The sequence below is a fragment of the Anas acuta genome, chromosome 15, assembly GCF_963932015.1.
Source record: "Anas acuta chromosome 15, bAnaAcu1.1, whole genome shotgun sequence".
Taxonomy (NCBI): domain Eukaryota; kingdom Metazoa; phylum Chordata; class Aves; order Anseriformes; family Anatidae; genus Anas; species Anas acuta.
This window is the reverse complement of record NC_088993.1, coordinates 1,240,729-1,268,679: the sequence shown is the minus strand read 5'-3', so window position 1 is coordinate 1,268,679 and position 27,951 is coordinate 1,240,729. Positions and strand designations below refer to the sequence as shown.

Here is a 27,951-nt window from a genome sequence, read left to right as displayed (position 1 = left end):
TATCAAATGTGTTAAGATGTAGTGATTTTTTTTCCACTAGCACATTAGTTTAGATTTTACTGATTCCTTCGATGTATCAGGCAGTCAAGAGTCACACATTTCAATGTTTACTTCACTTAAAGCAGGTTACTTTTGGTAAGTGAAATTTGATTCATGCAAATAGTAGTAGAATACATACTACTGCTCGGTCAACTACTAAATAGAATAGAATAAGTAAAGGTTAACAATGTTAACTATAGTCTCACTTCATAAGCAGTCATTTTCAGAATGGCATTAAGTCTTTCGTGCATGAGCTTAGTTGCAAACTTGTTTTTCTTATTTCAAGCATTTGTATAATAGAAACCATACCCAGGGTAGATCCAATAAGTGACTGATTTTTATCCAGGACATAGTGCACTTCTTCTTTCAAGTCAACAATGGCAGCAAATTCCTTAAGATGAGTAGATCTTGATGCTCCTAATCTCTCTGCATATATCCAAAAAAGATTTGAATCCAGCAGATAGAGATTCAAGGTTTTGTTGGTCCTGCAGCTCAGACCAGTAATGTTAGTGCCACTAATATGAAGGTGAGGAATAAAACAATTCCTATCCTCAATGTGAGGAATAGAATTCTGGATGTCATCTTTATCTTTCTTCCCATGGGAAGAAAACACTACTTTAGGGGTCTGAAAGATGGTCTTCTCAGAACTAATGAAACTTAAAAAATGCCTATTTACTGTCCTGCAACATGCAGTGTAATAGTTAAAGGGACTGTAGAAACTTAAGAAATTGCTGCATTCTATGGTATTTGATGTAACTTGAAAAAAGGTATGCTCCTGGAGGTAGAAAGAGTCCAAAGCTGCTTCTATCTCAAAAAAATTACAGTGTGGCACATTGACTGTATTTGGTTTGACACCAAGGGTCTGGTTAATGCAAAGCTCACAGACATTGTGAGTTCTCGAGATCGAATGCCACTGTGGAAGCACCACTGTGTTACAGCAGGGGTACTTGGTTATGGAGAACGTTTCTGCCAATTTTGTATGTGCATCTGGAACATAGGAATCAAAAGCTGGTGAATCATTGTCCCCCATGTGCTGGGGATCTGGTTCAGCCTCTTGGCTTTTGTTACAGTTGTAGTATTCCAAGGCCACTTTGGTAATCTACAGAGGAAAAAAAAAAAAAAAAAAAAGATTAACTGCGCATAGTTCACTCAAATGCAGTTATCTGTTACAGGTTTAACAATGTATTATGCATTTTTAAAATAGAATTTCAGAAATAAAATTGATTACACTCTTCTCAGGCCTTCTTACAAAACAATTCTAGGAGGCTTTTACTTGATAACAAAGTTAGTTGTTTATTATGTAAGAATTAAATGTACAGAACTACAAAAATCCAATTTAAAATATTTTCAGTCCATGACATTCATCTCAAGGTGTCTTTACATCATGTTTATCACAGTTCTGTAACACTACATTTTAAGGTTAAATCTGTCCTGGTTTCAGTTAGAACAGAATTAATTTTCTTCCTAGTAGCTGGTGGAATGCTGTGTTTTGGCTTAGGATGAGAAGAGTGCTGATAACACCCCGATGTTTTAATTGTTGCAGAGCAGTGCTTACACCAAGCCAAGGACATCTCAGCCTTTTGCTCTGTCCTGCCAACAGGCAGGCTGGGGGTGCAGTAAGAGCTGGGAGGGAACAGACCCAGGACAGGTGACCCAAACTAGCCAAAGGGGTATTCCATACCATCTGACGTCATGCTAAACAATATATAGGGGTGGCTAGCCAGGGGGAGGGGGCCGGACTGCCCGGGGTTAGGCTGGGCATCGGTCAGTGGGTGGTGAGCAATTGCATTGTGCATCACTTGTTTGTACATACTATTATTAGTAGTACTATTATCACCATTGTATTATTATTATTATTATTATTATTATTATTATTATTATTATTATTATTATTATTATCATCCTGTCTTATTAAACTGTCTTTATCTCAACTCACAGGCTTCACTTTCCATTTCTCTCCCCCTTCCCAGAGAGGGAGGGGGAGGGTGAGCGAACGGCTGTGTGGTGTTTAGCTGCCGGCCGGGTTAAACCACGACATCCCACCACTCAAAGAATTAATTGGTACAGGTTCCTGAATTGCCCTTTTTTTCCAGTATGAGGAGAAATTCATTTATTTTAAAGCAATCCCATGTGATAAAAAGATAAAAATTCTTCCTGGTATAGGCAGCACACAACTTTGGTAACTATAATTGCCAGAGTTGAAGCAATGTTGGTATTGACCCAGCCACAACATACAGTTGTAACTCTCCAGGTGTGCTTTGCACTTATTGGTGGGGCGGAGCCTGCCACTCAGGGCAAGTGTTCTGTGCTGCATCATTTTTTTTTAACCAAGGGGGAATGGGCACCAAAAAGGCACTTGTATAGACCAAAGAAGGAATTTTCCTCTCTAGGAAATAAATAACAGAACATACAAGAAGGGAAAAAGGAGCAGGTTTTCTCTCACCCTCATCTATCATATTAAATATAATCCAAATACAGAACATCCTTACACTGCGCACACAAGAACATTGTGATAAGAAACCTACTTATCAAACACGTGTTGATTACCTCCAGGAGGGCTGTAACAAGATCATCAGTACTAAAATGTAGACTTCAGCAACAGTTTCTGTTAGTCTTTAAGAATGCACTGTTAGGTATTTTTATCCTGAAAGCATATACTTGACCCCTCATACTAAAATATAGCCTGGAGATTTTGACTACCTATACAGACAAACTTGAGCAGTGACTATGAACAGAAAAACTGATTTGTAATAGGAAATCCCATTTGAGTGAGCTATTACCAGAAAAAAAAAATGCTCTGAGCATTCAACATGCAACTTGACATTCTCATTCTGTGAAACTGCCTTACAGTCAAGTGGTTTCAAAGCTTGATGAAACTCACTCCTGACAGCTACAATAAACATCTATTCCTACAGCTAAAATTAAAAAAAAAAAGTTCAATAATATCTCTCTATTGGAAGTGAAGCAATACAACATCAAACAGAATAATCTTTATCTTCTTCCATGAGATTGTTGATATAATGTTGATATAAGTAGATATTCTTTTCAGTAGGATGCAATCTGATACAGAACATCTTATGCTACACTGACTTAATCTAAATAAATGGCACCTGTTACTACAATGCTTATGCTGGGACAAACATCACTGAATTAAGTCTGCCGAAATAAGACAGATTAGTATAAGAGTAATTGCAGTTCTCTTCCAGTCTCTCCTCAAAGGTTTCCTCATACCGTATCTTGTAGCTGACTAGGTTTTATTGTCTATTTCTAGTTTCACTAGATGTTGTACCACAAGTGATTTTTTTCCTCATTGCTTCAGACACTGCAATATTAATAAGGTCTCCTTGTGGAAAACATGCATTCCAGAACAGAGGTGCTCCGTACACTAGTCAGCGTTGCCTCCAAACCTTTACCCTGCTTTTCATCTTCCACAAATGCTTGTTTCTTACTGCTATGTGATGACCAATGTGATGTGCAGCTGTGTGACATACTAAATGGGACAATGGGTTCCAGCTGAAAAATAATCCGGGGGAAAAAAAATCAGGTAAGTTAGTTTCTATAACTGCATAGCTACACAGCTACACAAACTCCTGTCCTGCACAGTTCAAAAATGGGAATAATGACAGAGAAGGAAAACTGGAAGGAAACTAAGGAACACACACAGGATATAAATATCATATTAGCTCTGACTATTTTCTCAGTTGGGCTAGAGTTCAAATAATAGTGTCTGGTTTAATTAAAGGACTGTATTTCCCTATGTAATCACCTTTAGGGAAGAAAGAAGATGAGAAGAAATAGAATGGGGTGGACAAAACACAAGTTCTGCAACACTCAAAAACATTCTCGGTCTTTATTTGAATGAAGTCAGCTGCACTAGAAGACCAAAGATCTGCCTGTCTCTCACAGCACTCGCTCAAAAGGAAAAAGTTATGTTCTTGTTTTCAACAACTGTTGACAGGAGACAAAGGCACACTGTGTGTGGTGCAAACTAACATGCAGGATTCATCATAAAATGGATTAAGAAAGTGTGTTTTTAAAGAAAATTGAATACTTGGAGCAGTGAAATAAAATCCCTTACCTGCCACCCAGAAAGAGAATTTTTGAACACTGAAATACCCATAACAGGAATGTCACAGGCAGATTGTACTACTAATGCTTATTGCTCTGTTTCATGTGCCTTTTTAAAATGCTGGCAAGTAGCAGTCAAGAGTTAGTCCATTTGGACAAGGGAAAAGTTCTCTGTCTAAATGCATGCCATGAGGAAGAACTGACAGGCAGGCAGCAGATACTTTGCTAGGTCACTTCTTCAGAAGCATTTAGGCAAGAGTCTTTGGGACCTACTGTGGAGCAATTGGACCGATTGCTACTACATGAATAAAAGAGAAAATGGAAGGGGGGAAAGAGGGGAAAAGGGGGGGGAGGGAGGGATGGAGGGAGGGGGGGAGGGAACTGCGTTAATTTGAGCCACACAAAGGAGAGAAATCTGAATGGGAAGTATTCTCTACCAATTCCAGAAAACATCTCCAATTAAAAGTAAAGTGATTTTTAGTACCAGATGTCCAAATATAATTTCATTACTATGACAATCAGCTTTGAACCTTGAACCGACACTACGCTGCATAAATGATCCTGCTACTGTTACTTGACACAGCAAGAAACAGGCCTATCATCCTTAACGGAGCAGATTAACAAAGGATATAAATATGAAAGGAAGTTTCATATAGAGAAAAAGTATACAGATTTCCAACCCCTCATAATACCAAGAGCTAATTCAGGATTTATATGCTCATGTTCCTAAACAACATTCTCTATTTTCACGGAAGGCAATTTCCATTTCTCAGAAACATCAAATATATACAGTTATGAAACACATATGCCTTAAATCATTGATTTTTCTCTCTGTAACAGTTAGCTCTATATCTTTTTATATTAAAGTCCTAGAAGACCTGAACAGAAAATTTAAAGTAATTCAAGTCATATCCAATCTGTACCACAACACACAAGGTAAAAATAGTTATTGTCAACAAGTCTGAGCACAGTTTAGCCCAACAGCACTTCACCCACGTTGGGTATTGCACAGTAGCAGTGCAATTTGTCTCAGAATCCCGGGTAGAGTTCTCAAGTTCTAGCATTTTTGGAAGTTAAAAACTGAAGTTATTTCACTTACTTCGTCTAAAAGAGGATGAATTTCTGCTAAGGGATTATAAGGTATAAATATGAGCAGTGCTGGTCCTTTCTTCAGCTCATTGTTTAGAAGAAGACTTTTTCCACCATGAGGTCTCAGCCAGCGTATGAGCATCTCTCGATTTTCTAGAGCCCACTTGCAAATATTCTCAGCTGTATAGTTCATGTCATCATTTGGATAGATCTTGAAAAGAGAAAAAACAACTATTTGTTTTCACTTACTAAAACATACTGTTTACTAATGAATGCAGTTCTCAAATATACCATGCTTTGTTACTGTATTGCCTAAAACACTCTTTTTCAATTTAATGACACTATTCAGCATGCTTCAGCATTTCATATATCCTTTCCCAAGGGGTAATCTTTCCAATTTCTCATCAGATAGACAAACAATCTTTTAGGCAACAAGACTTCTACCAGGCAAACCCCTTCTATCACTACAACTTTATAATCTTTACTTTTCTCACTAGTATAAATTTTCTTTATAAAGAGCTCAATCTCTAAGTCACAAACACCTTGTGAATTTAAACATTGTTAATGAAGTATACTGTCCTGGTTTCAGTTAGAACAGAATTAATTTTCTTCCTAGTAGCTGGTGGAATGCTGTGTTTTGGCTTAGGATGAGAAGAGTGCTGATAACACCCCGATGTTTTAATTGTTGCAGAGCAGTGCTTACACCAAGCCAAGGACATCTCAGCCTTTTGCTCTGTCCTGCCAACAGGCAGGCTGGGGGTGCAGTAAGAGCTGGGAGGGGACAGACCCAGGACAGGTGACCCAAACTAGCCAAAGGGGTATTCCATACCATCTGACATCATGCTAAACAATATATAGGGGTGGCTAGCTGGGGGAGGGGGGCCGGACTGCTCGGGGTTAGGCTGGGCATCGGTCAGCGGGTGGTGAGCAATTGCATTGTGCATCACTTGTTTGTACACATTATTATCATCATTGTATTATTATTATTATCATCCTGTCTTATTAAACTGTCTTTATCTCAGCTCACAGACTTCACTTTCCATTTCTCTCCCCCGTCCCAGAGAGGGAGGGGGGAGGGTGAGCAAACGGCTGCGTGGTGTTTAGCTGCCGGCCAGGTTAAACCACGACATATACACACCTTAATAAATTAAAAGCCTGTGTATTACAGTTTTTGAAATATTTCTCAGATAAATATAGATACTACATTTAGTTAAGAAAATTATTTTATTCCACCACTCTCCACTTTGTGAACACCCATTTATTTTACATTTGTCCAGGTGACATTATGATCGCAGTGTAACAAGAGTTTCAATCTCCAGGTGTTGTCTCAGAGTTACTACAACATAAATGTAATACTCACTAGAGATGTGTTGACATGTCTGTGCAAATACACGCTGCCTGAATTCACCAGTGAGATCTCCTCTGCAACATGTTTATCTGTGATCACTCCAAAGCGTATTGTTCCAAGGTAATCTTAAAGGGCAAATTTTCAGTTTTTAAATAAAATTATACACACTGAACTTCTCTCCTGAAAGTCTTAGAAGAATACAGATCTTATTTTTAAAATGCAAAAACACCATCTCCTTTCAAAGCAAAACGCAGAAGGATGCTGTGTAAAGGCACAGAAAATCTTACTGAATAGTAACTGCCAGTATTAGTGATGAAGCGAGGCAGAAGAAACACAAGAGCAGGCAATGAGAACAAACATGTTTCTCTTCTGCACTCAGGATACAGAGAACGTTAACCTGCACTGTCCAATTCCTTGATTTGCTTATTAAATACAAAACCTGGTATCACAGATGCATCTTGCTGTTATAGCATCTCAAAATCCCAAGATGAAATATACATATAAACAAAAGGTAAGAATATTAACTGATACATATGATGTATATTATTTGCAGTAAATAGGCAATACTGAAATACCTATTTTAATATTTCTAGATTTATAAAAGTGCAGGCAGGGCAGAACACTTCTCACACTTATATTGTATAGAACTATCCCAACACAAAACTGGGAAAATTACAAAACAAAATATAGGAGATTAGGCTTTATATCATACACCAAGTCAGAGGCAAAGTAAAACTCATAAGAATGGTATCAATTTACTTCATTTGCTGACAGAAATATCCTTAAAATATGCTAATCTTAAGTTTAAGAAAGTTGCATCCAGAATTTATGACAAAAGAATTGCTACCAAAAAATTAATGTTCTTAAGATAATATTAAGATAATAAGCATCATAAACTTCTTAAGGAAGTTTGAATTTCTGTGAAATCAACATTGGAAGAGAAACTAGCAGCTTTCTGCTTATTTTAAATAGTTTTGATGAACAATGTACAGCTGCGTCACTACTGACTCATTCAAGACCATTTATTTTCAAAAATCTGTAAGCAATCAGGGTCTGCAAGTACATTCAGTGAAGTTCAAAAATGGGGTTTGTGAAAAGGATAAGCACATTAAGAATAGTGCACATGACAATACCACTTTATGACCTGATTAAAGAGCACCACAGTACATTAAACTTTTAAAGTAGTATTTTGACTTAATGGAATGTGGCTTGGTAATTGACAAAACCTCAGAACAGATTCCTCTCTGAGAGCAGTGTATCATGAAGAAATGTTTCTGAACACAGATAACAAATTCTCACTAACCTGAGTTGAAAAATAGCACTTAGAAGAGCAAAGTAACCCAGAAATGCATTCAGCTCTCCAGTGTCACGAAAGAATAATAGCTACTAATAAAAGCATATAAAATCTATGCCTGGAATTTACCATCAGCAGAAAAATGTGTTTGTATACTTACTGTACAGAGGTATTACTAACAGCATGGTGCTGGTGATTAGCAAGTAGATGACAGAAAAAAAATAGAAGTGCTGCTGCCTGTTACCAACTATCCAGATTTTACAAAAGAAACGGTCCACTGCAGTCTCTGATCAAAACCCACAAGTTCATCAGATGGAAATACTCAAAGGCTGGCTAAGCATACTGACACACATGGAGGCATTACGTCTCCATTATGAATAGCCAGTCCACCGTTTGTAGTGGCTTTTAAAACCACTGCTGCAGTGGGAAATTGATTCTCTATAATTTTATTTCAAATAAATGCATTCAGAACAACAGAGCTGAGTGATCTATATTAGGTTATTAATTAGCTAAATGGGTATAATAAGTCTGTTCCTTACAGCCTTTTAGTCAAGCTCGCATAGTCTTTAGGAGTACCTTACACCTTTGAATAGAAGATTTAGTGTACAATACTGATGTTTTAAGAAACACTTATAATAAAATCTCTAACACTTATAATAAAACCCAAAATAAAACCTCTAAGTGTTATGAAAACTACACATATTGTATTAAGCGCACTTATTTTCTGTACATATGCATTCACCCCTCTGAACCTGCCATTTCAGTTGTTGCACAAGATACTCTTGAATTCAAATTACTTAAGTGCTAGTCTGATTATGTTGATGCATCTGTTACAGCTACCTTTAGTTTTTTGAAAAAAGTGTATCTTAACATATCCTTGAATTGCAAACTGTCATATACTTTAATTCCATGATGGCTGATCACAAAATATACAATACACCTTTAATGTACACCGTCTTTACATAGTAATAAAAGATAGTTTCATAATTAGATCAACACTCAAAAGGGACTACATTTCAAGTTATAAAATATCGTAAAGAACCACTGAAGTCCATATGCATGAATTGTTCACAGATGCCTTATATTTTTTAAGATGAAGCTTTTACCTTTCTTTAATGAATGTAAAGCTGACGTAAAGAAAGTTAAATAACCAGGAGGTTGAGGCGAAGCATTGAACTCAAAATATCCTATAACTCCAGGCTGAAAGAATAAAAATTAGTTAGCCAATCTGTTTTCAAGTACACATACAAGTGAAATTGCAATTAGTTACCTACAGTGAAACATAACATTACAAAAAGACAACAAAACAATATTTACTGAAGAACAGTCATTTTATGCTGCAAGAATATTTTAACATCAAAAGATTGTTTGGAAATCAAACAATCAAACTAAGGATGTCGTTAAACCCTACATATCACAAGAGAGGGGTTTATGACTATTGAGGAATGAGTTTCAAGCTGCATATTTGCTGTGTTAGCTATTAAAGTTCTCTAAAAACAATCTTTGAAATTAATTTGAGAATCATAAGAACAATAATCATCATAAAGACTTTTCTCAGAATTGAAATATAAAAGATGATTTTTCTAACTATCAAGAACTTAACATTTTAATTATTTACTATGTTGCATGTAATTAGCAACTACATATGAATTTACACTTTTTTTTGAGTGAATACTTGAACTGCTGAGCCAACTTAACGTCCTATCGTTATCAGTCATAGTAAATTCTTTCATTATGTTGTTCCTGAGATATAGAGAACAGCTGCACAAAAATAATGAGACCCACATCCCACTTGCATATCCATACATAAGAACAGATCTTCAAATTGCCAGACAAATTGAAATTCTCAGCTCTGAATTGGCCTCATGTCTTTGTCAGGTACCAAGCCTGAATGGCATCCGATTAAATTCAGGAAGAGCATCTGGGAGAAGCTGACATGGAACAGACAGAAGAACAGACTCCTGCTCCAGAATTTCAAATAAGTTTTGGTCTTAATAGATTACATTCTGCAAAACTTAACACTTATTATTAATCACTTTTTTTTTTTTTTTTTTTTTTACCTCACCACTCAAATTAATCTAATAGACTTTTAGGACAGAGTAAGTGATGGGATTTGGTTATTCTGTGTTATTTGTTTCCAAGTTCCACCAGAGAAGGCATTTGATGCACAGAGCAAGAGCACAGGTATCACTGTGGGACAAATGATTCTAGATTCACTGATCACCCATTTATGTGGCAAAAGCCTTCCCACCTATATATATATATTTTTTTATTTCATAGAATGCTTTAATTATTTATTTAACTTTTACATATAAAAATTTGTTTTAAAACATGGACAAATGTTTTGCCTATTACTGCTATTAGTAATATTATCTTGGGATATTTCACCAATAAAAACATCTCCATTCCAACTACTGACCTGTTCTTTCAGGCAGGAATTGTCCTGTCAAAAAGTGAATGTTAAACACAAGACCCTTGCTCATAAAGATTTCTTATGAAGTATGCCAAGAAAATAATCAACAATAAAAATGAGGTAGAACAATTAGGCAAATTTACCCAGTAACAGTTGTCAAGAAGAAAATAAAAATATAAATTAAAAAGGAAAAAATACAGCAATATAACAGCATTCATTGTAATTGCTTTTTTTAAAAAAAATGATCTTTCCTAATATAAAATTAAGTAAAAAAAAAATAAATCTCATAAAAACTTTTAAAGCCGTCAAGTAAACAAAAATAAGGGGGCAGATAACTATTAAAGATTCATAGCTTCCCATTTCCTAGGACCATTTTTCAATACCGTTACTCTAAGAAGCAAACCTATGGCACCACCCAGTGAATGAAAGAGAAGTCAAAATTGACAAAGTGTGAAAGGGGCAGATCTAGAAACATTTATAAAATTATTTTAAATGGTGAGGCTCTGATTCTGACTGCTAGCTCCGTTATCCACAGAGGGTTAAGATTTGTAAGCACTGCCTGAAGAATGTGCTGCCACGAGTCATTTTTATAAAACGTTTCTTCAGTAAGAAGAAACTACATGTATCGGGGGAGAATATATGCCTTATGTAGGTTAACTCATGCTACGTGCCTAATCAGTAACCTGTTTAAGTAATGGCCTTTTAATGACTGTCCAATGACAGTGGGATAGTGTTGATATGTTTCAAAATTGAAAACTCATTAATATCATCTCCTAAATGAAGCTCATATATGAAAATACAGAATTATTAATTGTAGTGCAGCCTATTTCTTGATGGGTCTCCGGTTGGATCATGTCTATTTCAGACTTGTGCTGACATGCAATTCCTGCCTCAGCTTATCTGTAAACACAGGAAAGAACACAGGAAGAGGCAAGGAGAAATGTCGTCTTTGGAGGGACAGAAGAACCCATACTACATGCAAAGAAACAGTTGTATTGACTGCTATTAGATGAATGAACTTGGTAAAAGCTTGTTCATTTCCTAATGATGTTAATGATATTATGTAGCCAGGACAGAAAGTAAATGGTCACCTCATCATTTAACATCAGCATCAAACACAACAGCAAAGTCAAATGCACATCTGGGCCAGACCTCACATGGTGGTTAACGCTCAGGAAGCATTTCTACACACGTGGAGCACAGAAGCAAGCTGACACCAAGCTAAGACACACCAGCTACCTCCCAGAGAGACAGCCTCTTTCCCTCTCTCTCCCCATGCCAGAAAGCAACATGCTCCCTGGGCATGTTTAATTCTCACAGCTCAGTGAAGCTTTCTGTCCAACTGCAAAAGCAGCAAGGTTTCTTCCTCTGTGCCTCAGAAGGAAGAGGCCATTTCTAGTAACTGTGTTAGTCAGATGAGGAATTAGACATGCCAGTTTGGATTCAAATGAAGCCACCACACCTCTGCAGCTAATAAAACACAAGGAGTCTGAGCACATGTTCTAACAGGCACGTAGGAACCACATATTTCTCCTGATGTTACTTAAACTTTCCCATACATTCCACCATTGTAAGTACTTTCCAATTGGGATGTTTTTCCTTTGCTCTCAAAAAACAATTTATAATTTTTATCTGATTTTAATTGTGCACTAGTATCATCCCACAAACAATAAAAAAACTAATCAACACCAGAAAATGCAGAATCTCAACCTTCAAGTCAACATTTTTCAAAGTGTTTGAGCGCCCTCTTGTGTCATCAACACTTTCATCACTTGGTTGGGGAATAGATGCACCATCAAAACGACACCACTTGCTCCTTATTTTTAGCTGGATTGTGTTCATGAACATTTCTTAGAAATAAAAACATGCTAATTAAAATTTGAATACAAGATTAACTACCAGATTGCAGTATCTCTTGATATGCTTTAACTTAAAAAAAACGATGTAAATGTTTAATTTGATACCTTCACAGACCTTTCTAGTTCAAACATGTTAACATGCTTAATGGATTTCAGCACCTGAGTGTGAGTAGAGCTCCTGATTTGCCTTGCTAGACCCTTTTTCTGTCAAAAACTGACTACTGGAATTTGAGCACATGATTAAAGCATAAAAAGCTTTACAGATTAAATGGAAAAAGGGCAAACCCAGGCTTGAAGTCCCAGCTATCAGTAAATTGACAGTCAATAATAAAGTGCCCTTGGAAACAAGATAAGCACAGCAAAACGTTAGCATGGAAACACATGCTGAGAAGACCTCCTGCTCAACATGACACTTTGTGTATGAATCATTCACCTACTATACTAATAACTTACCAACTTATTGTCTACTCCAAATTCTACATAGAGCTGTTTTGGACAGAAAATATAGGAGATCTTACTACTAATAGGTCTTAAAAAGCAGATACAGCAGAAGTAGAATGAAACAGCCAAGAACATGCACTGGCTCAGTGCAGCTGGGATCAGCTTCAAAAGCATCCTTTTTGCACCAGGGCCGGGGCAATCCTGGACGTGCGCATAGACTGGGAGAGGAACTCACCGAGAGCAGCCCTGCAGAGAAGGACTTGGGGGTTCTGGTGGATGAAAAGCTCAACATGAGCCAGCAGTGTGTGCTTGCAGCCCAGAAGTGCAACTGCATCCTGGGCTGCATCAACAGAGGGCTGGCTGGCAGGTCAAGGGAGGGGACTGTCCCCCTCTGCTCTGCCCTGGTGAGGTCCCACCTGGAGTCCTGCGACCAGGTTTGGGGCCCCCAGCATAAGCAAGATGTGGAGCTGTTAGAGCAGGTTCAGAGGAGGGCAACAAAGATGATCAAAGGGCTGGAGCACCTCTCCTGCCAAGAGAGGCTGATGGAGCTGTGGATGTTCAGCCTGAAGAGAAGAACCCTGGGTGACCTCATTGCAACTTTTCGATACCTAAAGGGGGCTTATGAAAAAAGAGGGAGAGCAACTTATTGCTCGGTCAGATAATGACAGGACAAGGAGGAATAGTTTTAAACTAAAAGAGAGGAGAGTTAAATCAGATGGTAGGAAGAAATTCTTCATTCAGAGGGTGGTGAGGCCCTGACCCAGGCTGCCCAGAGAAGTTGTGGGCGCCCCATCCCTAGAGGTGTTCAAGGCCAGGCTGGATGGGGCCCTGGGCACCCTGATGTAGTGGGAGGTATCCCTGCCCATGGCAGAGGGGGAGAACTGGGTGGGTTTTAAGTCCCCTTCCAACCCAGCCCTTTCTATTATTGACAGAAGTTTTCAAGTGAAAAGTAAATATCCCTAACCTAAGTCTGCAGAATCTATTTTCTAGCAGAACACACAATTGAAGATTAGATACTAATGACAAATCTTTCAGAAACTATTGTGAACTCCAAATTAATTAGCTTTTCAACAAAGAAATAACAAAGAAAAGATCAAGCAGCAGAGACTGATCAGAATGTCCCAAAGATCTACTTTAGTCCTCCGTCCTTTCCCTTCTGCTGAAAACTAACCCTTTTTATATATAAAATATCAAATTCAAAGCAGCAGCCCATACAGTGCTGTGCTCTGCACCTGTATAGCTAGAACAGCAGTGGTATAACACCAGTGTTGTGTCTGCTGCTGAGCAGTGCTGGCACAGCATCAGGACTCTAATCCTCCTAGAGGGTGGGCAAAAAAGTGAAAAAGGAACATCACCAGGGCAGCTGACCAACCAAAGGGATATTCCATACCATATGATGTCACACTCAGCAATAAAAGGTGGAAAAAGGAAGAAGAAGGGAGGGGTGGGCTCTCATTGCAACACCGGCTATATTTGTTGAGGCCCTGCTTCAAGGACATGGTCAAGCATCACTCATTTGCGGGAAGTAGAGAGTAATTTCTTTCCTCTGCACTTCCACACAGCCTTTACTTGTTTTGTTTTGTTTTTTTCCCTTCCTTCTCCCTTTTCCCCTTCCTTCTCAATTTTCCCCTTTCCCTTTTTTCCCTTTACTTAAATTGTTTAATTAATAATAATCTTTCCTTAATAATTATTTTTCCCTTTTAATTAAATTATCATTATCTTAATCTGTGAGTTGTTCTTTCCTTTACTTCTTCCCCTCCTTTTCTAAGGAGAGGAGTGAGAGAGCGGTTGTGGTGGAGTTCAACTGCCCAGCACAGTAAAACCACCACACTTGTTCCCTGTACAGATCTTACAAACACAGCAGGCACCCTGTGCAGTATCCCCTTTGGCTTAACTTTAGAGAGGCAAGACACTGGGTACCTAGTGCCACCAGCTGGGGAATAACCTCAGCCTGAAATGAATACAGGCAGGGCATCACAACAGCTCAGAAAACTCATAGCTCTTTCAAGGAAAAAGAACAAATAAATACTGAACGTAGAGACTGGGAACTTGGAGCCATAGAATTAAAGCACAGGAAGCAAGGAAGTTTGAGCATAGCCTGTAAATACAAATAGACATTCAATTGTTAAGCAGTATTTCAAAAAAAAAAAAAAAAAGAAAAAAAAAGGTTTCCCACCATAGATTTCTTATATTTTAGTCTTTTCCACTGGAAGTGCACATCCTACTATAAAGTAAATTTCAGCTTACCAGCACTATGCTTATTAGCTGCCCTTTGCAGACTACCAAGAATAATTCAGAGAACACAGCCCTAGTTCCCAAAACCCAAGCACGGCTGTTTTTCAAAGGAGGTAGAAAACCAGTAACGAAGCTTTAGACTGGCAAACTGAAGCACAGGAAGGACAACAGAACTGTTTGCAATCACAGAAAGTATCGGCAGCAGATGCAGAGACAGAACTTGCTACTCTTGACTCCAAGTCCCTGCTGAAACACTGGCAAATGAAACCCATGAGTAGTTCTAGCCGGATGAACTAAACAATAAAGAGCACAGCACCAACCCATGGTAACTGCAAGCATGTACCCCCTTTTGCCATGGCAGCCCTCACCTAACAGCACACATTGCACTCCATCCTGCGGCAGAACAGGTGATAACTCAAAGAGGAACTGGGCTTCATTCTGAAACACTGGAAAGGCCAGTGTACTGGCCACTACTACAGAATCACTTGGTCGTGTAGTTCTTCCATTCTGCCCCAGTAGCTGGGAGTTTAGTAACATTATAATATTTCCCACTGTGCACTACAGGAATGAACAGTTACAAAGGGATTACCAATGACTCTCATCTAAGTGCGTTTTGTCCATTTGGAAGTTATTAACCCACTAGTACTGCTACCCATTGTGACACCTCTGAACACAAAAAAATGAAAATTAATTAAACACAGGGCACCAGTGGACTGAGATCATGAAGTAAGAGCTTACAAAGAGGTTAGAAGCCATTATTTTAACTGCTTTCACATTTGTCTTTACTTTACAGACTTATCTTATTAGAAAGGTTTAATGCTCCTTTAAAAAATAAAACAATTATTACATATTTCTCACGTTTTTCCAACAGACTGCAAGATTTTTTGGGAAAATATTTCTCCCATTTGTCTTATTCATGTGTTTATTTATTTTTTTTCTTATGAGGTAACAATTATGATTTTTGCCTCTGTGTAATAAAGCCCTGCAAATTAACAGCATCACTGAATTATGGTAAGCACTACACAGGGAACTAGCATTATGAATTTGTCATTTCATGTATTTATGATTTCAACAAAATTTACATGGCACTGATTTCAAGATTCTGGAAAGAAACTAGTACTTTGTAGCAGATAAAATTTAATCGTAAAACAAGTCAAATCCTTTCTGAACCACTGCAGTAAAGCTAGAGAAGAGAGACAAGTACCTCATAATTTGAGAGGAAATCTAGTAATTTTGATCGAGACGAGATGTAGAGTAGTGGTGTCATCACCCGGCGAACAAACTTTTCAATATAAACAGCACTCATAGGGCCTTTGTACTCAATTGGTCCAAAACTAGTACCAAAAAAAATAATAAAGCATTAAGACTTAAATTAACAATAGAAAGAGTCCCTGCTGGGGGTGGCAGAGAGAAGAGTTATACAAACAGCATGCTCAGCCTCTTGGGAACTGCCCCCAATTATCAGTGGCTTCTGTAACTGATAGAGGAGCTGTGTTACACAACACTGTTACTGTTCTACAGCTTACACTCCTAAACTGAAATTGCAGTGACTACGGGTAGGCATGATGTGTTGGTGAGGACAAAGGGATGAGGACCACTTCTGAGTCCCATTGCAGAAGCTGGTAAAAGCCAGGAATGACTTTCTGCTTTGTCCAAGTAAATACATGTGACTTAAAAATACAGATCTGAAAAAATGCTACTATTTTCACTTTAATTTTTACATCTTTAGACTAGTTCAAACAGTATCAACCTGAAAAGGTGAAAGATCTCTTTACAGAGACATTTACAAGTATACCTCAGTAAGGCATGGACAAATCCAGTCACACTGCTGACAGACAGACTGAGCAAGTCTACAGCTTCCTCCCAGCCACCCATGACCAGCCCACACCACATCAGGTGGTCCTAAAACATGGGGGCCTTGGGAGTATGGCCTCCAGTGCTCCTCCATCACCTTGAAAGCCTGCATCTGAGTTGCTATCATTAGGTTGGACAAAGCATCACAAACTAAAAAGAAATCAAACATAAAAGCACGAGGAATTAGTCTATTCCCATTGAACAATTTAATGTGATTTAATGTGATTCAAAGTCCAGCTGACAAAGATAAGGATTGCTTCTCCTCAATTTATAAATCCTCAAACCAAACAAAATCAGCCTCTGTAATGGAAGAGAGCTGCAATGCAAGACTCAGGTGCACAAGCAAAAACGTGAGAAACTACACAGCATCCAACTCTATTGTACCTAGCATTAGAAAAGTGTTTTATGCTCCACACACACACACACAAAAAGACATACAAATGCTAGAAAAATAAAAACGAGATTATATAGAATACTATATGATGGTATCTCAACATTTAGAGAATTAAAAAATGAGTGTGAAATTCAAATTTAGAAGAACACCTTCAGTATACAGTTCCATTTAAACATGCACCTACATTCCACTACCTTCAACAGCCCTTAAATACATACTTGGCTGCTGCTAAACATTGGGACCAGTTAATATAATCCACCTACAGAGCAGGCAGAAATCTAAAATAAAAATATAAATCTGAATTTTTTGGAGAGAGAATATCCAGTAGATGTGTGTGCACTACAAATTTTCCTGAACAATGAACTGAGCAGCATGTCATTTAACTGACATTTACAGCCCTTCTCAACACCTAAGTAGCATGTATAACGAGCTTCACCCAGAATCTCCTCCTCTTCATCTGTTTATTATAACTGTAGATGCAGCACCTTGAAAATGCAACATTTTATAAAAAAAAACTGTTTTGCGAAGAAACTCTTACCTCCGGTGGTATAAGTGTATCACAGGAAAATAAAAGAAATGCTTCTGCTTCCTACATTTCCCCTGGTTCCACCAGCAATTAATGGCCACAAAAAGCACCTGCAAAGCAGATAAAAATTCACAGCTAGCAAAGTACAGTGACTTTCTTTATCTAGCATGTTTTTTTCCAATCTGTTCCATCTGCTATTTTTAAATGACTTTTCAAGGCAGTATTCCATATCTGTTCCTCTTAATTCTATCATCCAAGTTTTTTTTTTTTTTTTTTTTTTTTTTCTTTTGTTTCCTGCTTTTGTTGGTCACTTCTTTGTAATAGCAATCTGTCATGGTCACTTTTACTTCTAGTTTTTAAGCTTCCTAACCGAAATCCTCCAAATCTACTAACTTTGTCATAACCCATATTGATAACTTATTCTGCATAAAGCAGCTCAACAAGTGGAGGTTTCGGACAACCGTATCTGTGTTCAGAGGTAATCAACCGACAGACAGCAATGCAAGGGCTGCAAGGCCTTTTATGATTACTGTTGTCTCCAGTGATAGTGGAACTGGAGGCAAACTCCCTGTTGTTTGTGTCTGAAGACACACAAATAAATCCAGAAATACTTCTAAGAAGAAGCTTGCAGGGCTCTCCATCCAGGAGCAGAAATAACACAGGTTTTCTCCATTTATTCTAACACTAGATATGTAAAGATGACTAGCTTAGTTACTCAAAGACACAGACATTCAGGTCTTACTGGTGCCCATGGGTTGACAGAAATCAGCTCTTTAATCTCTAAACAGAGGCTATCAGGTCACATTTAAGATTCGCATCTTCTCTAGAGTTACCTGGTCTGACAACCTGCTGGCCACACGTTCTATTTCTTCTCTTGCTGCAACAGACTGCCCACACCACGGTGCATAGAAGAAATACAATGCAATTTCCGAATCCTGACGAAGGTGATCTGCATAGTCTAACTGTCCCCGGAAAAGATCAATGACTGGAGATCTCGTGGAGAAGAAATTCATGGGAAGCTTTGCTGGCATTGTTACGTCTTTTGCTCGGCTGTGGGAAGGAAGTTAAGAGAGCTTATTGAGACTGTAAAATAGGAGTTTAAAAAAGTGTGCCCAAAGCCCTCATTCACATTAGTGAATGTCATGCAATGACAAAACTTTAAGAATTGATGCAAAATGACTACAACTTCAATTATCTGAGTTAGTTTCAAGAAATACCGTAAAATCTAATGATTACCCTTATTAACAAGCTTCAGAAAGTAACACTGTCATAACATGCACTCAGTTTATGGCTGTGTTAGCTCACACTCTTATTGCTGGTTGCTGCAGATCATAAAATTACCAGGAAGAGTGATTTCTTTGGATTTCTTCCCTGGCCTCATCCTCTTTTAACACTTGTACTTTAGGTAACAACAGCACCCTGATAAGAGAAGAGACACTGGTCATAAAGATTTGTGATGTTTGTATGAACAGAGACTATTACTATGCTTATGCTTTGAAGTATTCTTTTGTACTTTGAAGCTTCTTTTGTACTGTATTATGAAAAAATATTTGTTTTTACTAATGACTTTTAGCATTATATAAATGCGTATTGGTTTACTTCACTGATGTCAGTGATTAGAGCAGGGATCACGAACTCTGTTCAGGACATGTTTCATCTACAGCAAAAAGAACTTACAAGTAAGTGTTTAAAGACTATACAATGTAAGGTTTAGATAGAACAAGTTTCTTAAGAGAAACAAGTTTGACCAACAATACCAAGAGCATAAACTAAGTGCTCAGGAAACTGCTTTCTATCAAATCTAGAATCAACAATTCCAAAATTCAGTACTTCCAACGTGTTCAGAAGTGTGTAGTGGTATAAACTGCCTTAAACACAAGCGTATGATTGTATTCTTTCTGTTATTTTCTTAGTTCTCTTGAACTAGCTATATTTACACTACAGCAAATTAGATTAAACTCTGGACCACATCACTGTACTGATCAGTTTTGCCATAGTTTTTCCTCAACAGGAAGTTTTAGGAAAGATTATGCATTTCTCTGCCTTGTATCACAACAAAAAGCTAAACATAAAAATATTTTTATTTTTACCTCTTTTGATTCTTTTCAGGTTAGAATGTTAGTAACCAATAAATTATTGAGCCCTGACCACTGTTAAATTCATACTTTAAGCAACCTCTTAGTAACACTGCTACATTTTCAAATCTTACGATCCTCCTGGTTGGTGCCTGTGTTTTAATAAAACAGATCCACAAAACCAACAGCTCCTCTCATTTCCAGGTTATTTAGTACATAATTAAAGCTCAAGACTTAAAAGTTTCTGTAAGTTACGGAAGTTCATAATTCAAACATAAGAGGCATTTCTCATATCAAATCCAGAGTTTTTAAAATACAAACTGGTTCCTCAGGTACACAATTCATTAATTCCACTACTCACAAACCAATTTGTTTTCATGCAGATGGCCAAAAATCTTATTTGTCCCATGGACTTCTATTTTGGGTCCTTCTTGTCTCGCCCCTCACTAACCCTTCTTCCCCAGCCCTTGGTTTCTTAGGTCCCCTCAAATCAGTTCCTGTTTCCCTCCCATTCCTTCACCCCCACTTTTAGCCAAACCACTCACTTCTTCCCTGTACAGAAGCACTACCTCAACTCACCGGCCACGTGCTGAGTAGGCACTGAAAGCCAAACGCAGCCCATAAGCATTAACCTCACACTGACACCTGCTTCTTAGGAGACATTAAATGAGAATTTCTCCTCTTACACATATTCAGGTTGTCCACTTTCATTATACTGCTTAAAAACCTCTGCTTCCTCTACTGGATTAAACTGGAAGTGGACAATCAGTTCAAGAGTTATGGTGAATGGGCAGACAGATGGACACAGGGTATGACAGCATAAGCCTTAAAAATGACATAGGAAATTGGCTCTAAAGAAAATATGTAAAATAGGTCAACAGAAGATATACCATAGCACAAATGATTCAGGAACTACATGTTCCTCAAATAGGGAAAAAAAAAACCAACAAACAAACAAACAAACAAACAAACAAAAAAACTAGTAATTATGAATTTATCATCAGTCCTACCTACCAGGGGAGGTCCCAGCCAACTGGCAGCTAGCAAACTTGACGCCCATCTACAAGAAGGGACAGAGGGCCGGAGGGTAGACCTGGGGAACTACAGGCCTGTCAGTTTGATCTCAGTGCCAGGGAAGCTCATGGAGCAGATTATCTTGAGTGTCATCACGCGGCACTTACAGGGCAACCAGGCAATCAGGCCCACTCAGCATGGGTTTACCAAAGGCAGGTCCTGCTTGACGAACCTAATCTCCTTCTATGACAAGGTGACCCGCTGGGTGGATGAGGGAAAGGCTGTGGATGTGGTCTACCTTGACTTCAGTAAGGCTTTTGATACCATTTCCCACAGCATTCTCCTCAAGAAACTGGCTGCTTGTGGCTTGGACTGGCGTACGCTTTGTTGGGTTAAAAACTAGCTGGATAGCTGGGCCCAAAGAGTCGTGGTGAATGGAGTCAAAGTCAGTTGGAGGCCGGTCACTAGTGGCATCCCCCAGGGCTTGGTGCTGGGGCCAGTCTTCTTTAATATCTTTATTGATGATCTGGATGAGGGGATCAAGTGCAGCCTCAGTAAATTCGCAGATGACACCAAGCTAGGTGCGTGTGTTGATCTGCTCGAGGGTAGGAAGGCTCTGCAGGAGGATCTGGATAGGCTGCACCGATGGGCTGGGGCCAAGTGTATGAAGTTCAACAAGGCCAAGTGCCTGGTCCTGCACCTGGGGCACAACAACCCCAAGCAGAGCTACAGGTTGGGAGATGAGTGGTTGGAAAGCTGCCTGGCAGAGAAGGACCTGAGAGTATTGGTTGATAGTCGGCTGAGTATGAGCCAGCAGCGTGCTCAGGTGGCCAACAGCATCCTGGCTTGTATAAGAAGCAGTGTGGCCAGCAGGGCTAGGGAAGTGATTGCCCCCCTGTACTCGGCTCTGGTGAGGCCGCACCTCAAGTACTGTGTTCAGTTTTGGGCCCCTTGCTACAAGAAGGACATGGAGGTGCTCAAGTGAGTCCAGAGAAGGGCAACAAAGCTGGTGAGGGGTCTGGAGAACAAGTCTTACGAGGAGCAGCTGAGGGAGCTGGGATTGTTCAGTCTGGAGGAGAAGAGGAGGCTCAGGGGCGACCTTATTGCTCTCTACAGGTACCTTAAAGGAGGCTGTAGTGAGGTGGGGGTTGGTCTATTCTCCCACGTGCCTGGCAACAGGATGAGCGGGAATGGGCTAAAGTTGTGCCAGGGGAGGTTTAGGTTGGATATTAGGAAGAACTTCTTTACCGAAAGGGTTGTTAGGCATTGGAACAGGCTGCCCAGGGAAGTGTTTAAGTCACCGTCCCTGGAGGTCTTTAAAAGATGCTTAGACATAGAGCTTAATGATATTGTTTAGTGGAGGACTTGTTAGTGTTAGGTCAGAGGTTGGACTCGATGATCTTGGAGGTCTCTTCCAACCTAGATGATTCTGTGAAAAAAAGCACCACACAACAAACGAAGAGCCACCAGCTTCTTACTCTGATTTGCTCAACAGTGCCTCCCTCTGATGTATAGCACAGGACCTTCACATAGTTTTTACATACAAACTAAGCCTCATTTCAACAGAACAACCTGATAAGAACAGAAAGCACATGCAAGCATGTTTTTGATCAGGCCCCTCGTCTGCCAAGTCATAAGGCTGCCTCAAAAGACATTTGCATGGTACCAGAAATAGTTCAGGCTCTACACCGCAGACTTTTCACAATTACATGTTAGCTCAGGCAGCAGCTGGCTGTTCCTTGAGTGTCTACAAACCTGCAATACCTTGGTCCCCACTAGCGGATTCCCTTGTAGTAAGGGAATTTTCCCTTCCATACACTTTATTCATGGGTTGTAGAAGTTCCTGCCACTTACAACATTTAACTGTACTTGGGTGCTGAGACTTGATTACAAACTGAACTGATGTGAATTGAGAAATTAAGCATTAAGTCATAGTTAACGTGTACAATTAACCATCCTCTAAATCGCACATGGAATTTGTACACTTGAATTTTCTGTTTCTGGCAGCAACACAATGCAGAACACTTTCCCAGTATTAGCTTTTCTGTCTGACTATACTATGAAAAGCCAAAACACTGTAACCAAATTTTCTGTGGAGAGTATAGAGCAGTGAGAAGCTCATTCCAGGAGCAACTTGTCAGCTTTCCTATACAGCTAGGAATGAAATGAAAGGGACATGCACGTTTTTGAAGAAAGGGGCACAGGAAGAGAACAAAAGCATCACAGTAAGTGTCGAGCACAGGAGAAAAAATAATAAAAACGTATTATGTATGTTATAGTAATGGACAGTTGAACAGGGAGATGATTGAGCATCCAATGACTGTGGTTCAGCGGCCGTTGGAGGCACGACACTGACCAAAGCCTAAAGGTCCATCCTGCTCCTTGTCCATGGAAGGAGCACCGAGCACAGGCCTCGGCGCTTCTCGGCCACGTTCCCTGCGGGCAAGGCCCCTCAGCCAACACACGTCGGCCTCCGCACAGCAGGGAGGCAGCCAGCCCCGTGCCACCTTCCCGTACCCAAATCCGGACCCCAAAGCAACGCCCTTAACCAAGCACATCACGCAGCCAGGAGTCACCGTGCCCTAAAATCCCATACACGGCACCCGGATCCCGATTTAGGGCCCAGAATTGCGTGGCCCAGCTGTGGCACCACGGGACCGAGCCCTTCCCCCACCCCTCCCCGGTGCGGCAGGGGCCGGAGCCCTTGGGGTCAGGCTGGTTGCCACGAAGAAGCCCCGTCCGGCAGCAGGCCCAGCGCCCGACCACCAAGGGGGGGAGCCCCGGGCCGGGGCTACCAACACCGGCCCGCCATTACCTGCAGGTGACTTTGAGGGCGACGAGGAAGGCGCAGCCCAGTGCGATGGCAGCACCGCACAGCAGCTCGGGCCGCCGCGCCATGCGGGCGGCGCGGGGCCGCGGGCTGGAGGCAGCCGCAGGGCCGGGGCCGCCACATAACGACATCACCCCCGGGCGGGGCGGGGCGGGGCGGGGCCGGCCTGCAGGACACCGGGCCCCGGGAGCTCCCCGCCGCCCGCCCGGCTGCCGGCGAACCCGCCGCCGCCACGTCGCGCCGCCCCGAGCAGGCGCACAGGCGGCCGGGAGGGGCGGGGAGGCTGCGCCTTTCCTCCTCCTCGCCCTCAGGGAACTCCGCCTGCGCAGGGGATTCCCCCTCCTCGTCCTCCTCCTATGGGGGGGTCCCTCCGTCCCTGACAGGAGCGCACGCCCCCCTGGAAGCTGTTCCCCCCCCCCCACACACACACTCTTCTCCCATGGATTAATTAAAGCTCTCACACCATCTATATAGAACAAGGCTTTCATGTTTAGTTTTGTCTAGGATTACTTCCAATAATTTACAGAGCACTTACATTAAACAAGGAAAGCATAAAATTGAGAAAGCAACGATACAATGAGGTTTTGTCACAGAAATAAGTGTCATAGTACTCTATTTCAAGCTCAGTTTATTACAAACAATGTAAAAAATTAGCATCACAACAGGTGGTATTTCAAGCACCAAGCTAATTTAGTATGCATACTGTACGTTGTATTCAAATGCACCCCAGCCGAGTCTGTGAGGAACAGTTACTATACAAGTTCGCCCATGCTGAGGGTGTTGGTTTAATATTATTCACTGTGCTTTTAGTTCATAAAGTGAAAGGGAAACAACATCCAGGCTTGTCACTTGCATGGGTCTCACTGAACTTTGGTTCAACACTTTTTACATACACAGTATATTGCCAACATTCAAACTATTGAAGTCATTCTTAAAGCTCTTCTAATTAGATACGTGAGCCAAGAGAGGGGAATAAAAATACTCTTGAGAGGAGGGAGAGGTAAGGCATGGGGAACAAAAGGGAGGAGAAACTTCACTTCAGCTATTTTGAATGACTGACTGAAAGAAGCTTCATTTAAGAACAAACAAAAACTGAATTAACACAAAATTGAAGCTGGAAGTATGATCTGTAGAGAAGCCAAAATGAAACAAATAGGAATTCCAGTGCCCATAAAGCCCAAAGGCTCATTTGTCAGAACTGATCTCAGCCCATGGATGGCTTCCATTGCCTGTGGTCTGCGGGAAAGGGAATCTTGAGCACCACACACATTAGAGCTGAGGTGTTGATCATGCTGAAGTCAAAAGCCTGAAAACATGTCCCAGCACCATGTAGCTCCAAAACACTCATCTAATTTTGCAAGTAAGTTGGCAGTTTTTGTTATTTTAATAATGTGATGAGTCCAAAGAGTTGATGCCAATAAAGAAAACTGCAAACAAGGAGCCGGTGATACAGATACCAACCTTCTAAATTTTAGCTATAGGTGCTCAAGCTTTTGCTAATAGGATTGAGGTTTTGTAAAAACAAACAATGATTTGCCTGAGAGGCTACATGCAGAAAACAGCTTTGTGTAAAGTTCTCTTTATTACAGGCAACATTAGTTCATACAATAATACACAATACTGACATACTAGTGTAATCTTTCAAAATCATCATTTAAACAGCAAAGACCAAGAAACAGAATTTTAACTACTTCATTTTCAAAAATTAATATGTTTTTCCTCTCAAGATCCTTTTTCAGTAAATGATATCGAAACATACAAATAGAGAAAAAAATACCCATTCAACATATATTGTAGTTAAATGGTTATTTTGTTTAAAATCTTTAATACGAAAATCCTTTTTAGCAACCTACATATAGATAAGTAGCAAACTTTGTTTTAAACAAATCCTCTCCATTAACAGATCTGAAGAATTTTCATTCATCATTTTCTTCTTAACCTATAACACTCGGTTTTGTAATACCTTGATGCCTTAAAGTTTTTCAACTGAAGGACTGATACTAGGGGGGCTTCCTAGACATTATAACCTCTCTTCCCCCCTTCTATTCCCTATCTTTCTGTCCAACAGGAGGTGAGTAAGCACATAATACTTCAGATTTTTTTTTAATCACCACTCTGTTTCATGGGAGCATAGACAGGTCCACTCAATCCCCCTAAATCTACTATATTTTTGCTGTTCAGGAGGAATATATGCCAATAAAAGCAGAAAACCTGCAGCTTTTCTGTCACATGCTTTTGATTACTATCAAATTCTCTGGTTTATGCTTCCAGCTGGTAACATGTATATGTCATCTCAGTATTAGTTTAAATCTTTAAACAAAAAACTATATTTTCCAAAGTCATTATCACTGGGAGCAATCAAGTGGTCTTTTCTTGCTTTGCTGAGCTTCATTCTTAAAACTTGTCTTCTTTCCTCCCATTCATGGAGTTCAGCATTTCCATGGGCAAATTTACAGTTGTTTCCTTCAGTGCAAGTACCAGCCATGTATCTGTTAAGACACATTTCAAATAGCGCTTTTATCACGTTATCATGACAACTATTTTATCTAGGTATTTTTCCCAGTCATGTTTCTCAGATACACTAAAACCTTAAGGATACAAACCTAACTAGAAGAGTATTTTACCTTTTAAGCAAGACAGTAGCTGTAAAGTATTTGCAGAGAAGAACTGACCCTTTTCTTTCTGCTCTTCATGCTCCTACTTTACCGAGTCATTTAATGATTGACACATCTTTAATTTGGTAAGGTCAAATTATCAGTTAAATTAATATCTTAACATTTAATCCATTAAGATATACTTTTGTTCAAAAACTATTTATGTTAAAAAATATTTTCCCTTTGCTAAGTAAGTTTGGTTTTGAAGTACTCAGCATGACTTAAGAACTCATTTTATTCTAGTATTTTTCCATTAAGTGGTAAGCATACCAGTTTACATTCACTTTATACTACACAGCTGAGGTCCATTAGCATACAAAGCATCACATACATTCCGGATGTTACTAAAAGTTTAGTAAAGGGGGCTTGTAAACTTCCATGCAAAGACCACCCAGACAAAAAAAACTTGCTTTATATGCTATGTAATTTCTCTAAATCTCTAAAACACTCAAAATCTTTAACTTGATATTGAATAACAAAGGTCTCTGGAACAGCACAGTGAACTTTTAAATCCAAAAATGCAGATTCCCAAGGTTTTAGCCTTCCAAGAAGATTCCAACACTGGAAAGAACTGCCAACTGGCTTACCAAAATCTACTGCAGTCAGGTAAAACAGGCTGCATTTAAGAGGAGCAAAGGGAGCATCAAGATGTACAACTGAATGCAGGAAAAAAAACAAACAAAACAAAACAACAGGTATGTGCCAACAAAATTTCTACTTGCCTTAAAGCTCCAATAACAGTATCCAGCTAGGTACTGTTCTTGTGTTCCATGGGTAATGAAAGGCAGATCCCTAAATAAACTTGTAATAACAACAGTATTTTTTGACAAAGTTTTGCCCAGCTGCAATTAACTTGTGACCTTTTATTAAGGCCACACAAGCAATTCATTTGGTTCCATGATTAGGAAGCTTGTCACTCCCTGAGTTGTAACAGTGCATGCTAAAATACTGTCCATTACTTACTTTCTTGTTGAAAGATATTTACAAAGCAAGAAATACTAGACCATCTCATGTTAAAACTAGTAACTGCACTGATTATTTACACTATGAACTGTCACTCTTCAGCATTTTTGACGTCTTAAAAAAACACCTACCTATCACAAATGCTAAAATATCCAGTTGGAAAGCGATACTGCCAGCAGTTTTGATCATCCTCAGTGTGGAAAACCTTTTCTTTATGCTTCTCAGAAGAAATGTGACCCTGCCATTGTTTCTCACTATTACAGTTCTTCCCACACATCCAACAGTGAAAATCCACCTGTTTTATAAGAAATTTATAAGAAAAACAAAACATTGAGAATACAATAAGCACAGAACTGTTCTTAATACATTTTAAATGTTTTCTTTATGTTGGCCTATTGTTTAGCTCATCAGATACTCCTACTTAAACAATCACCTTTAGTTTATGAACTTCACTGTTTTTATAGGATTCAGAATACTGCTCTACAGTCTTAAAGTTTTCATTTAGTGTAGCCAGTATCATCTAAAGAAGCACCAAGAAAGTAGGAACAGTGTGTTACTGACCAGAGGGAAGGGAACAGGCACTTGAATTTAGAATTACGTCTATGATTACTTACTGTAACTTCGGCATAGTCAGTCGGCATGTGAATTTGCTTCCCATTTTCTTTATTTGCCTGAGCAGCTGTATCATCTCCTTTTTCTTGTTTTTGACTTTTTAGCCATATGTCATACAACTGCTCCAAGTCTTGAACTAATGAGAGCAGAAGCTAAAATAAGTAATTAGCAATTAAGGCAGGATTTTGAGAATACTAGATAAATAACTGAGTTTGCAAGCTTACTTCAGTTCCCATCTATGGT

The 27,951-nt window shown here is 39.5% G+C and overlaps 2 protein-coding genes across 7 annotated transcripts in view; both read right to left on the bottom strand.

Annotated features, from left to right (window-relative positions):
- The window catches only part of TXNDC11 (thioredoxin domain containing 11), a 30,211-nt gene extending 6,476 nt beyond the window's left edge, over positions 1 to 23,735 (bottom strand). Inside the window, exons 1-9 of one of the 3 annotated variants that reach the window (XM_068699930.1) lie at positions 23,465 to 23,735; positions 18,902 to 18,979; positions 18,394 to 18,610; positions 17,573 to 17,670; positions 15,991 to 16,120; positions 8,945 to 9,038; positions 6,557 to 6,669; positions 5,207 to 5,407; positions 349 to 1,138 (exon numbers count right to left, since the gene is read on the bottom strand). In XM_068699930.1, coding sequence (XP_068556031.1) covers positions 349 to 1,138; positions 5,207 to 5,407; positions 6,557 to 6,669; positions 8,945 to 9,038; positions 15,991 to 16,120; positions 17,573 to 17,670; positions 18,394 to 18,610; positions 18,902 to 18,979; positions 23,465 to 23,610 — 1,867 coding nt within the window. In that variant the 5' untranslated portion in view covers positions 23,611 to 23,735. Of the gene's footprint in view, positions 1 to 348; positions 1,139 to 5,206; positions 5,408 to 6,556; positions 6,670 to 8,944; positions 9,039 to 15,990; positions 16,121 to 17,572; positions 17,671 to 18,393; positions 18,611 to 18,901; positions 19,041 to 23,464 lie in introns of those variants that run through there. The other 2 variants (XM_068699928.1, XM_068699929.1) reach the window with 2 other exon arrangements.
- A 213-nt stretch (positions 23,736 to 23,948) lies between these two features.
- Positions 23,949 to 27,951, bottom strand: part of ZC3H7A (zinc finger CCCH-type containing 7A) — a 28,525-nt gene continuing 24,522 nt past the window's right edge. For 3 of the 4 annotated variants that reach the window (XM_068699925.1, XM_068699926.1, XM_068699927.1), the window contains 3 exons: positions 27,711 to 27,844; positions 27,228 to 27,391; positions 23,949 to 25,968 (listed from right to left, as the gene is read on the bottom strand). In XM_068699925.1, coding sequence (XP_068556026.1) covers positions 25,779 to 25,968; positions 27,228 to 27,391; positions 27,711 to 27,844 — 488 coding nt within the window. In that variant the 3' untranslated portion in view covers positions 23,949 to 25,778. Of the gene's footprint in view, positions 25,969 to 27,227; positions 27,392 to 27,710; positions 27,861 to 27,951 lie in introns of those variants that run through there. The other variant, XR_011101765.1, reaches the window with a different exon arrangement.